This window comes from Bison bison, unplaced genomic scaffold (assembly GCF_000754665.1).
Source record: "Bison bison bison isolate TAMUID 2011002044 unplaced genomic scaffold, Bison_UMD1.0 scf7180017862013, whole genome shotgun sequence".
Taxonomy (NCBI): Eukaryota; Metazoa; Chordata; class Mammalia; order Artiodactyla; family Bovidae; genus Bison; species Bison bison.
In genome coordinates this window covers 233,063-246,121 of record NW_011492585.1, presented here as the reverse complement: position 1 = coordinate 246,121, position 13,059 = coordinate 233,063, and the positions used below count along the sequence as shown (strand labels likewise).

Sequence of the window (13,059 nt, the reverse complement as noted above, 5' to 3'; positions counted from 1 at the left end):
CTGCCCCGGTGATTAGAACCCAGGCCCAGTGAGCAGGCTGGCGGCCTGGACCCTCAGGGATTCAAAGAGCGCACCCCTGGCCATGTTACCCTCTGAAGAACGGTAGCGTTTTCATCTTTCATCCTTTGAATGTGTTTGTTGTAGAATAGTTAAGAAATCATAAGCAGACTTGACGTAGAGGTTCCTGGGGAAAGCATCAGCAAGGAGATCCAGCCAGTCCGTCCTAAAGGAGGTCAGGCCTGAACGTTCACTGGGAGGACTGATGCTGAAGCTAAAACTCCAGTACTTCGGCCACCTGTTGCAAAGAGCCGACTCACCGGAAAAGACCCTGATGCTGGGAAAGATTGAAGGCAGGAGGAGAAGGGGACGACAGAGGATGAGATGGTGGGATGGCATCACCGACCCAGTTGGCATGAATTTAAACAAACTCCAGGAGACAATGAAGGACAGGGAAGCCTGGCGTGCTGCAGTCCATGGGGTCGCAAAGAGTTGGACACAACTCAGCAACTGACCAACAACGATCAGTGTTAAAACCTCGTGTGGCCGGGGTGGGCGTGCTCCGCAAGTGGAGCTCCAGGAAAAGGCTGAGGCCACCCTTGGCGCTGTTCCGGCTCGCCTGGTTGGAGGAGGACACTCGTGCCCTTGGGGTATGGGGATGGGTGTGTTCAGGGTCCATCAGCTGTCTTATCCACTTTGAAGTATGCACACTAAGCACGTGTGAGGTAAAGATTCATGACTGGTGAGTTCCAGGGCAGTTGGGGTAGGGTCTGGAGGCAACCCTGGGAGTATCGAGACACGCCTTTCCGAGACTCTCTGACCCGCTTTGCGCTGGTGACGTTCTTGCCTACGAGTCTTATGAATGAGTCGTAACCGGACCGGTAAGATTTCATGTGGTGTGTGACTCTGCACTCTGAGGAGAAGGTTGCACAAGTAGCATAACCACAGATACGAACATCTTATAAAAGAGAAATCACCCGTGAGCCCACAGCCGCTGGTTTTAGGCTATTTCCTGCTCCTGTGCATGCGTGTTGGACATAGTTAACCTCAGGGTGTATTTACATCTTGTCCGCTCGGTTGCCTTAACAGTATTCTACGTGGAGTTTTCACGCTTTTCTGTTTGAGGTCTGTGTGACAGTGAATCCAGGAGTGTGTGTGCGCGTTTGTAGAGTACGAAGGTGGTAAAATGTGATCCTTCACCCGGAGTCAGCATTAAAACTTGTCCTGATGCTCGCACTTGGTAAACAAAGCCTCTCTCCTGCTAAACTAGGTCCCCAGCCCAGCGGTGATGGCTGCTGTCGGCTGTGCGTGTGGAACCACGGTTTAGTAAGCTCCGTTGTTAGACTTCAAGAGCTGGGGCAATGTCCTTAGATGACCTTGGACGTGTCCTGCTTAGTGACCTTCTGCAAATACAAGTTCTGCATCCCTGTGCCCTCTACTGAGGGTGTTAGAGAGAAGCCAGAGAAAAGACACACCATGTGACTCCTATTTATATAAAGTTCGCACCATGCAGTTAGACTCTGCTGTGTGGGCACGCTCACGCAGGTGGTGAAGCAGTAAATGAGGAGCAAGGGAGAGACCGTGAGAATGGGGCTGTGGCCACCTCTGGCCGGAGAAGGGAAGGCCTGTGCGGGCCCAGGACAGGGGCTTCCAGGATCCCAGGGCTGTTAGCATTTTAATCTTTGTGTTTGTTTATTTGACTGCACTGGGTCTTAGCTGTGGCCTCTGGGGTCCAGTTCCCTGACCAGGGATGGAACGGGCCCCCTGCGCTGGGAGTGCGGAGTCTTAGCCCTGGGCCACCAGGGAAGTCCTGCCAATGCTCTTTTCCGTTTTTGACCTGGATAGGTCAAACCACGTGTGTTGATACATAAAGCTGTCCGCAGACATTTTACATGCCGTGTGTCGGTATCTGTTTCCCAGGAGAAAAGTGTCAGGGAAACCCCAGTGTGTCCCAGATCCTGTGACAGTAAGTGGATTTGCTAATAACACAGCTTGACAGGCAGAGGTGGGCGCCAGGGATCTTGTTTGAAAATAGTTTTGTAGCAGTTTTGGCCTCTCAGCTTCCACTCTCTAGTTAATATTGCAGATGTATTTATAACGAAGTGCGTATTTGTTGTGTCAACACCCACCCCCAAAGGAGAACCATGCAGCTCATCAGCAGGAGATTGCTGGCTCTGCTGTTTCTGATGTCTGTGTCTGGTTATACTGGCGCTGGCCCAGCTGCTGGCAAGCTCAGGTGTGCCAGGGGCCCCTGGGACCAGCAGGAAGGGGCCACAGGGCCTCCAGCATCGTGTGTTGGGAGGAGGGACGTCTGGGAATGTCGCCTCTGTTGGAAGTGCAGAGGCCCTGTGCTGGGATAGGGTCGGGTGACACTCCTGACTCTGCACAGCTCATTATCTGTGGAACCGTAATTCCACCTCCCAGCTCCCAAGAAGTTCCAATCCAGGCGGCGGGGTGGCTGGGGCTTCCAGAACTGACCGCTCACGGGCGGGGTTTGGAATTGCGTAGTCAGTTCTTCAGGCCCCAAGGCCGGTCTGTGCGCGTGCAGGTCCTTATCTTGGGGTGGCTTCTGCCCCCAACGCGTCCTCAAGGGAGGGACAGTGAAGTCGGGGTCTCGTGGAAGTCTCTGCCAGGGGCTCAAGCTTCCCCGTGCGCTGTGGGGGTTCTGTTCCCCTGAGAGGGGCTCTGCTGCGGGGAGAGAGTATCCCGTGCTCCACCTCCCTGGTCGGGGGACTTGGTGGGGTGTTTGCAGTGATGGCCAAGGCCTTCCTTGTGCCTGACGCGTCAACTAGCTTAATCCTGCAGTGATGCTGTGCGGTGAGGGGTCTCACTCACCCCACTTTACAAACGGGAAACCGAGGCACGAAGAGACTGACTCGCCCGGCACCTACTGCTGGTGGTGGCCGAGCTGGAGTCCCCTCCGGCGCCCGGCTCCGGGGTGCGTCGGGTCTGACCTCCTCACCGCCCGCTCTGCTGTCTGCACCACGGGCCCCCTTCTGGGGCCTGTCTGGAGAATCGGCTTCTGACTGAGTAACCAGCCCCTCCCAGACACAGACGCTTCGGTCCTCAGGGTTTTCTGAGAGGAAGGAGGTTCCAGGATCCTGTTGTTGTGGAGACCACCTGAGACCCGCGTGAGGTGTGCGGTCTTCTCTTTCCAGAAAGGGAGCGTCCGCCCGGAGGGTGTGTCCTCGCCGAGCGGGGACCCAGCCCTGCCGCGCGCCCTGGAAGCCCGCGTTCAGCCTGGGGGGCGTCGCAGGGGCTCGTTTTCCGCGGTGGTGGGTGTGAAAGCTCAGCAGTAGCAGCTCCCGCCCCGTGTGTGAAGCTCGGGCCGAGTCCCGTCATGTTGGCGTTGCTCGGGTCAGCCGTGCCCTCCGGTTCTGGGCTTTGGGGCGGGCGGGCCTGGATGGGCGCTCGGCCCGTCCTTGTCTGGAGAACCGGCTGTCTACCTTCAGTGCAGGTTTAGTTGTGGGGGAAACTGACTCATGTTTTTCTTTCTGTGACATTTTTCACAGCTCCTAGCTTGTCCGTGCCAGTTTCCGAGGCGTTCCGTGTTCTGGTTGATTAACTGCGTTCCTAGTCGTCTGCTCCGAAGGCAGCCGGCAGGCAGGGGCCCTGTCTCCCTCCCTGTGAGCAATAAATATCTGTTTAAGTGAATTTAATCGTATGTCACTTGGCTTATAATATTGGGTGATTGCTTGGAGTTGTATGAGAGGGACTGAGGCTGCGAACGCAGATTCTCTGCGCCGCCTCCACTGGATCCAGAGATGGAGCCTGCCGGGGATTTTGGAACATGTTCACGTTCACGTCCAGAGATCCTAGAAAACCTGAGTCACTTTTAGACGAAACCATACAGGCCTGGGAGGAGGGTGTTTTTTTTTTTAAAGAACAAAACCAAAACCAGACTGAATTGAGTTAAACAGAGACAAGTATTCTCTTTGGAACTTTGAACTTCTGCTTCGTCAGTAATTCCAAGATTTCCCGAGTTAGCTAAAATAGTGTTGTTTTTTTTTAAACTCTGGAAAAAGTCCCTGGGCCTCCCCACATGAATGCATTCCAGAAGTGAGAGGCCCGAGACCTTGATGAACAGATTCCACGAGCCCCAGAAGCTCGTTTGCCAGGTTCCTGAAGAGGCAGGGTCCCCGAGGGCGGGCAGGTTCCTCTTGCCAGGAGTCAGGTCAGGGGAGACCATCTGACAGGTGACTCCTTTCAGGGCTGGGCTTCTGTTTTGTGATGTCCTAAGGAAACAAGCCATTTCCCCTCTCTGTGTGGTCTGATCCCAGGGAGGAACGGCCGCTCGCAGCCAGAGAAGCCCCGTCGGCGTGAACGTCAGTAGTTCGCGTGCCCTTCCCGAGGGCCGGGGCGGTCTGTGCTCTGGGGGTTCTCGTGGGATTTAGGGAGTCACGTCGCTGTGGGACCCAGCACTGGAGTGACCAGCATGCCCTGGCCAGCAGTTCATCTCAGTCTGCGGTTTTGTCCGGGCACTGTGCTCTATGCTTTCACATACAATTGTATTTTTAAAATTCTTGCCGTCTACCAGTAATGCACCTGGTGGTGTCCCCGTTTCGGAGAGGAGGAAACGGCGCAGAGAGTTGAGCTGCTCGCTCACAGTCATGACGGGTCGGGCATTTGCACCCAGGCGCCCCGACCTCTAACCCAGCTCTGCTCGCTCACAGTCATGACGGGTCGGGCATTTGCACCGAGGCGCCCCGACCGCTGGCCCAGCTCTGCTCGCTCACAGTCATGGGGGGTCGGGCATTTGCACCCAGGCGCCCCGACCTCTGACCCAGCTCTGCTTGCTCACAGTCATGACGGGTCGGGCATTTGCACCGAGGCGCCCCGACCGCTGGCCCAGCTCTGCTCGCTCACAGTCACGGGGGGTCGGGCGTTTGCACCGAGGTGCCCCAACCGCTGGCCCAGGAGTGTGGTGTGCCCCCGGTCCCCTGCGTGTTGTGGGCGTTGAATGAGGCCCTGTGAGCCCCCTTACCGGGCGTGGGCTCTGGCCCCACGAGTCACCTGGTTCACCCTGACCTCCGGCCGACCTTGCTGCCGGGGGGCCTCCAGGTTTCACATCTATAAAATGAAGTCAGAGTATCTACTTGGAGTGTCTGCAGGGTTAAGGAGACATAAGCACCCAGAAGGTTCAGAACCTGGTCGTGCCTCCTCAGTGGTGGTCGACCCTGCACACATGGTCCGAGTGACCGTCTTCATCCCGCTTTTGGGTCCATGTGGGGAGGAGAAAGGGGGAAAACGCTTTATTAAGGGGCTTCTTGGACTCAATGGCTGCGACGGACCTGCAGCTTCACAGCCGCGTGGACGCCAGGGAGGCCCCCGGGGTCCTGAGCGTGGCCACGTGGCGTTTCTGTGGCGGCCTCCCCAGCTCAGCTTCTCTCGCTCGTGCCTGCAACCCACCTGGAGGGTTTTGCAGGTGGATGGTCTTTTCCTTCCTGGCAGACACCTTCCCTTAGAGTGTGAGCCGTCTGCATTCCAGGCTCCATCCCGGGCGAGGAGGACACTTAGTCCTTGTTCACCAGAACTGCAGAGCAGAGAAGGACCTCCTCAGGCGTTTTTGAGGCTTGGCTGAGGTTTGACTCACACGTGGTGTAATTCATCCGCCTCAGGTGTGCTGCTCACTGGTTTTTAGTGCAGCCTGAGAGTGATGCAGCCTTCGCCAGGGTTGATTCTAGGACATTCTCATCATCCGGTGCCCATCGGTAGTCGCCCCCCTTTCCCTCCAAACCCCTCGTGCCCCAGACTACACAGCCACTAGTCTTTCCGTCGCTAAGATTTGTCTTTTCTTGAGGTTTCATGTAAATAGGACCATGTATTAGTACTTTGAAGGCTTTACTGACGACTCCTTTTACTCAGCAGTCTTTTCAGAGTTCATCTGTGTTGTAGCATGAATCAGTGTTTCTTTTTATGGCTGAGTAATACTCCATTGCATGGGTAACTCACATTTTTCTTACTCGTGCATCAGTCCTCTGGTGGCTGGGCTGTCCCCGGGTTTGGCTGTCGTGACTGGCGCTGACGCCAGCGTCCCTGTGCCCGTCTCTGTGTGGGCCTGCTGTGCCATTTCCCGTGGGCGCCACGTAGGAGTGGCGTCATCGGCTCACAACCCGTGTTTGACCTTTTGAGGTTGGCTGCCGGACTTCCCCGCCGCCGAGTGTGTGGGTTCCAGGCTCTCCACGGCCTCGCCAGCACGGTTCCTGCCTGCCTTCCTGATTGCAGCTGCCCCAGCGGGCGGTCCCCAGGGGGTGGACCTCTCTTCAGGTGCCGCTGGCCTTCTGTGCCCTCCTTTGGCGAAACGTCTATTCAGATCACTTGTCAACCTTTAAAATGAATTTGTCTATTTTAAAAGCTAGAGTCGTAAGGCTCTTTATGTACTTAGGCTCAGGTCCTTCATTGGATACATGGTTTTGTCTGCGTTCTGTGGGTTGTTTTCCACTTTCTCGATGATCTTTTATAGCAAATAGGTTTTGGTTTTGTTCTTTTTTGTTGCTGTTGTTTGGCTGCGCTGTGTGGCTTGCTGAATCTTAGTTCCCCAACCAGAGGTCACACCTGGCCCTGGCAGAGAAAGTGCCGCGTCCTTAACCACTGGACCGCCAGGAAGTTCCCAGCAGTTTCTAATTTTGACGAAGTCCAGTTGGTCTGTTTTCTTTTGCTGGTGCTTCTGGGGTCATATCTAGGAAGGCTTTGTGTGACCTAAGGTCACAGAGATTTGCTCCTGTGCTTTCTGCTGAGAGTTTGTAGCTTTAGCTCTGGCGTTTGGGGGCGTGGTCCCTCTTGGGTGAAGTTGTGTTTGGTGTGGGAACGGTGCCTGGCGGTGGTCTTGTTTGGAAACCGGCCTGTCCATCGTCATGCGGAACTTTTGCGGTGTACATGGTGTGTGCCCTCCTTGCTGGGCAGAATCAGGGAGTGAGGGCTGCCTGAGGGGGTTTGCGTGGTGTGTGTGGGAAGCCTGTGAACCAGGTGGGTTGGAGGAGCTCGGCCAGGACACTCAGGCCAGCCCGAGACCTCAAAGACCGGCCTCTCCAGCGAGCACTCGGGGAGCACTCCCTGGAGAAGCCGCATCTGTGTTGTGCTTCTGAGGCTAGAGGGGATTCGGTTTGGAAATTCCCAACTATTAAGTACAGAGGGCTTGGAGGGACCTTAAGAGGTTGTTGTTTATATTTATATTATGTAAAGCAAAGTATAAAAACACCTGACGGCTTCCCAGGGGCTCAGGCGGAAACGCTCTGTCTGCAACTCGATCGATTGCTGGGTTGGGAAGAAGATCCCCTGGAGAAGGAAGTGGCAACCCACTCCAGTATTCTTGCCTGGGAAATCCCATGGACAGAAGAGCCTGGCGGGCAGTAGTCCATAGGGTCACAAAGAGTTGGACACGACTGAGTGACTGAGCGTGCACACACAAAAAGCACTTAAACCTTTGCAGGAAGGTGGAAAACATCCTTTTCTTGTGGTGTGGGTTGGTTATCCACAAGGCCAGTGCAGCTTTATAGAATCAGGGTTTTTGTCTTACATTCTTTGGGAAGATAAACAGATATAGCCGCAAGTTGGCAGAGAGCATGGAGGAGGGCAGATAGGCCAGGGTGGGGATGTCGCTGCTCAGGGCTCTGTGTGGCGGCGCGCTGACGGCTGTCCTGTGAGAACAGCTCTTCCTCTTGCTGCAGCTCACCGAGGCGGGGTTCCTGCCGCCAGGGAGGCCCGAGTGCACTGTGGGGGCGGGGGGTCCTCCCGCCTGGGAGACATGGCAGGCCTTGACTGCTCCACGTGGCCTTCTTGCTCCTGGGAGTTCGATTCCTGCTTTGCGTTGACAGATGCTTACTGGGCACTTACTCTCTGCTGGACACTGTTCTTAATCGCTGGGCTACTAATTGGGAGCAAAGTAAACAAAAAGGCCTGCTCTCGTGGGGTTTCTGTTCTCGCCGTGGAGGTGGGCAGTATTTGGTGGACGAGGCAAGTGGGGTGCAGGTGGGAGCTCTGGCTCGGGGGCGGTTGGGGTGCAGCTTGCTGTCACTGAGGAGGCGTCACTGAGAGCGACTCGGGACCGAGTTTCCAAGGAGACGGTTTTGGGTGGTGGGTTTCTGGGGAAGGGGACCCTGGCCAAAGAGGTGGTAGGCAGGGGCGCCCAGGCCAGCAGGTGTGAGCTGTGTTCCCGGCGGCGCTGGGAGCCAGTGTGGCTGGAGAGAGGGGTCAGGGGGCAGGAGCCTTTCCCAGCTGAGAAAGACGAACGTTCGGGCAGGCGGTGCTGGAGTTGGGGAAGCTTGCGTTAAAGAGCTATTCTGCTGATGTGTTGTCATTCTGATCCTCACTTAGGAAGCTTTAGTTTGTTTTTCTTTTTTTTCTAAAAATCGTTTTATTGATTGATTTATGGCTATGCTGAGTCTGCGTTGCTGTGCGGACTTTTCTCTATTAGCGGTGAGCAGGGGCTATTTGCATGGTGGCGCTCGGGTTTCTCGTGGTGGTGGCTCCTCCAGTTGGAGAGCTTGCGCTCTCGGGCCCACGGGCGCGGTAGTTGGGGCCCCCGGGCTTAGTTGTTCTATAGCACGTGAGATGCTCCCAGACCAGGGATCAAACCCGTGTCCCCTGCACAGGCAGGCGGGTTCTTAACCCCTGAGCCACCAGGAAAGCCCTTTTTCTTTTATCTCTTCCATGCTGCTAGGAAACACACACAGATGACTCAGATGACTGTGGTGGCTCTCCAAGAGGGGTGTCTGAAGAGGTGTGTTAGCGATGTGGTGTGGCTCATGTGGGCGGATAAAAGCCATTCGGGGAAGTGTCTGTTAGCAGGAAAAAAATGTAGAATTCTGTAGGAACTGATTGTAACGGAGAGAATTAAAAAACAGAGCAAAGTACTTTGTGCACGGCAATGTTCTTCATGCTGCTTTTAACAGCAGAAAGCAGTTAGCGGAGCACAGCTAAGTGCCTTTGAGTTCTGTCCCTGAGTCATTATGCCCTGTCTGCAGGTAACAGTCTTAATAACTTCACAGAGTACAGAACATAAAAGAGGAGAAACCAAGATAAAATGGCAGATGGACTGCGGACGGTAAGAGTCAGGGGCCTTCTGGAACGGTGGGTGAAACCAGACAGGAAGTAGTGAGGCGGCTGGAGCCCCCGGTGCGGCTGGGAGTGTCCATTGGCTCAGCCACTTGGAGACCTGGGGTTATTTGCTGGGCTACGCACACAAAGCCCCAGGATGCAGTAATTTCACTCTTGGGAATGGGCGCAGCAGAAGCACACACGTGTGTACCGACACGAGGGCGCTGGCCTGTCCTTGGCAGCGGCGTGTGACACTGTCCAGGCGCCCGTGGGCACAGCGTGAGCGGTGTGCTCTGGCTGACCCACAGCAAGAGGGGGGGCCGTCCGCGGAGGGCCGCACCCAGCGTGTGGAGTGGGAAGAGTCAGCAGCAGAGGGACTCGCCCTGTGTGCTGTGCACCCTGCAGAGCTGGCCCGAGGCTTTAGCGTTCTCTCCCAGGAGAGGAGCCGCGTGAGGGGTGTCTGTCCGGGTGCTGCTGCGCTGCTGTGCAAGCTGCCTGCGCTGAACGGGTGTGAGACCTGCTCTTTCCTGTCAGCACACCCTGTTTCAGTCTAAAAAAGTTTTCACAGCCATTGGGAAAAGAAACCAATTGTGTGTTTATTCTGCGTAATGAAGTACAGGATGTACAGATACTTTCCGGACACTTACGTAGAGAAAGCGCACAGACCTCGCGGAAGTCGTGCCTGTCAACTCTGGGATGGCGGTGACTTTGGAATAGGAGACAGGGCTGGGAGGATGGTGTGCGTCTGGAACACTTTAAATTTTTTTTCAGCAAAGAATATGGCACAGTGTCCTCTTGAGTGAAATTTCGGTGGGTACATGGGTTCTGATGTTTTCTGTATTTTCGTGTTTATTTGAAGTATTTCTTCACAACAAAAATGTGTGTGCTTAAAAGTTACATGACCATTCCCCTGATGGCTCAAGGGGTAAAGAATTTGTGTGTAATGCACTCAGGAGACAGCTGAGACATGGTTTGATACCTGGGCAGGGAAGATCCCCTGGAGGAGGGCATGGCAGCCCGCTGCAGGGTTCTTGCCTGGAGAATCCCATGGACAGAGGAGCCTGGAGGGCTGCAGCCCATGTGGTCGCAGAGTCGGACACAGCTGAGCACGCATGGTGTGACAACGGGGCGCCACGGAGTGAGCCTGTTCACGGTGATTACACGCGTGGCTAGGGGTTAGGAGGGCTTTTGCTTTTACAGAAAAGCTGAAAGAGGAGTGTGGTCACGGACACTTGGAAACGTGCTTGAAGGTGGTGTCGCATCACAGCTCTGCACGCGTGGACAAGCACGCACAGTGTGCGGGTGCTCACGGATCGCTGGGCTGGAGGGTTTGCTTTATGTTGATATATCGTGAGGCCACGTAAAATAAGGTACTGAGCGAAAGGTGAACCTTGAACTTGATGAAGTGGAGGCCACGCACAGTGTGTCGGAGCGCCTGAGTTATGGGTGGTGAAGAGCCGAGTGCTGACATCACTGTTTGAGGCGAGCTGACCACAGGTGGGGCGGGGCGGGGGCTCTGTTTCCTGGCATCGGGGGAGGGGGCATTCCTGACGTTCCCTGGCCACAGAGCTGCTGAATTCTCATTTCTGAGGCTGTGGCCATGATAAGGATGAGGAAACTTCTGCTTCCATTTCCTGAGAACAGTTTGTTAGTTCCAGAACAACAGAATAGCTCGGAGTTCCCAAAGGTTGAAGCCGTTTCATGAGTCCGAGGCGGAATATTCAGGTTGAACACGGAAGGTGTCTGCTGACCCCGTCTCATGCTATTTTGGTGGAAGCATTGTCGTCTGGAATGTCCTTCATTTGGTTCCTGGTGACTCGCTGAGGCGAGGTGAGCCTCTGCGTTTTTCAGATGAGGGGTCTGGACAGGCCCCGTGTCTGCGGTTCTCCCACTGTGGCCCTGTGACCAGCAGTACCCGCTGGGAAATCGTTAGAAATTCAGATTCCTAGGCCCCAGCCTAGAGTCCTGGGGGGCGGGCAGCAACCCGAGTGTTTTCGCGTGTGAAATATGCACAACGACAACTTTGGCCATTTCCAGGTGCGCCTTCCGTGGTGGTAGGCACGCTCGTTCCGCCGTGTCAGTGAGGGTGCCGCCCGAGTCTAGAGGCCCATCCTGCACAGCTGGCACTGCCCGCCGAGCGCTCGCTCCCCAGCCCCTGATCACACCCCCCACGTTTACTTTCTTCCTCTGTGACTTCGTTCTGGGAACCTCAGGAGGGTGGAATCACACACCACTTGTGTTTGTGTCTGGCTTGTCTCACCAAGTGTGACGTCCTCAAGGCGCCTCTGTGATGTCGCGGGTTCAGTACTTGGTTCCTTTTTAAGGCCGAGCACTGTTCCATTCGGAGAAGGCAGTGGCACCCCACTCCAGTACTCTTGCCTGGAAGATCCCATGGGCGGAGGAGCCTGGTAGGCTGCAGTCCATGGGGTTGCACAGAGTTGGACCCGACTGAAGTGACTTAGCAGCAGCTGTTCCATTGTGTGGACGGACTGCACTTGGCTGACCCATCATCCGTCAGTGGACAGTTGGGTGCTAGGTCTCTTCAGTCGTGTCTGACTCTTTGCTGCTCTATGGACTGTAGCCCACCAGGCTTCTTGTCTGTGGGATTCTCCAGGCAAGAATACTGGAGTGGGCTGACCATTGCCTCATCCAGGGGATCTTCCTGACCCAGGGATCGAGCCCAAGGCTCCTGTGGCTCCTGCATTGCAGGCGGGTTCTTTACCACTGGGCCACCCGGGAAGCCGGACGCTTGGCAGTTCCACCTTTGGCTGCCGTGATCCTGGCTGTGCGACCGCGGCTTCTAGTTCCTGCTTTCAGTTCTTCTGGGTACAGACCCAGACGTGGAACTGCTGGACTCTCGGGTGGCTCTGGCTTTCTGAGGACCTGCTGTGCTGTTCTCTCTTGCTGCTGCACCGCGTCACGCGTCCCACCGGCCAGTGCCTCCACGCCCTCGCCCCGGTTTTTGCTTCTTTCGACAATAGCTGTCTCAACCATCCATTCTGCACCTGAGCGCGGCCGAGCCCGAGGGTAACCCTGATGCTCACGCTGGAGGCTTCTGCTGTCACTGAGCCGTGTCCCGCTGGGCCGCAGCCCCGGAGGGCAGAGGAGCTGGAACCCCGAGCCTGGGGTCCATCAGAAGACACGCCCCCCGCCGCTCTGCAGAGCCGGTGGGGTCCTTCTGCCACTGGCTGCCTTTGGGTCTCTGTGACCCCCCCAGTGGCTTGAAAGCCACAGTACAGTGAGGGCCTCTCTGCCCGTGGGGAGACCCCCAGGGAGGTGGGGCTGAGCGGGCTTAGGCAGTTCTCGGGTGCTCAGAGCCGCCCCCCGGAGCCAGCGTGAAGGGTGCGGGGCAGCAGGCTGGCTGCCCCCCACCCCCACCCCGTGAGAGGCCCTCCCGCTGGTGCCCCTTGTCCTCAGTGTTTGCTGAGGTCTGCCAGGTAAAGCAGAGGCACGTGTGGCACAGACCTCTCTGGTCTTCCAGAGCCTCGTGTGGGAGTCAGGGCCCGGGCTCTGAGCTGCTCACAGGCCCTCGGGGCTGGCCTCTCGGGGTGCCTCCCAGCGGCAGGGTTACTGCCTGAAGATTCCAGCAGAAGTGTGTTTGGAGGATTGTTGGTCCAGGCGTGTGTCTGGAGTTCCCTTGCTCTGATTTGTGGCTAGATGACCTGGAGCTTGCTGGGCTTCCCGGGTGGCGCAGTGGTGAAGAGTCTGCCTATAGTGCGGGAGATGCGGGTTCGATCCGTGGGTCAGGAAGAACCTCTGGAGGAGGGCGTGGCAACACACTCCAGTGTTCCTGCCTGGAGAATCCCATGGACAGAGGAGGCTGGTGGGCTGCTGGCGAGCGGAGGTCTGTAGGGTCGCAGAGTCAGACGCGACGAGCAGGAGTGTCGTCAGACCTGGGGCATCCCAGGAGCGCGGGTCTGGATGGAGTCGGGTCCTCCCAGATGGCGGTCTCTCGGCGTGCTGCGGGAGGGTGCGCCACGCAGGTGGCTGGCCTGGGAGTGACCCAGCCCCCGTCAGTGTCACCCC

The 13,059-nt window shown here is 56.4% G+C and overlaps 1 protein-coding gene across 1 annotated transcript in view; it reads left to right on the top strand.

Annotated features, from left to right (window-relative positions):
* Positions 1-1,755: 1,755 nt before the first annotated feature.
* The window catches only part of SNX8 (sorting nexin 8), a 33,326-nt gene continuing 22,022 nt past the window's right edge, over positions 1,756-13,059 (top strand). Inside the window, exon 1 of the mRNA XM_010832660.1 lies at positions 1,756-6,876. Coding sequence (XP_010830962.1) covers positions 6,852-6,876 — 25 coding nt within the window. The 5' untranslated portion in view covers positions 1,756-6,851. The remainder of the gene's footprint in view (positions 6,877-13,059) is intronic.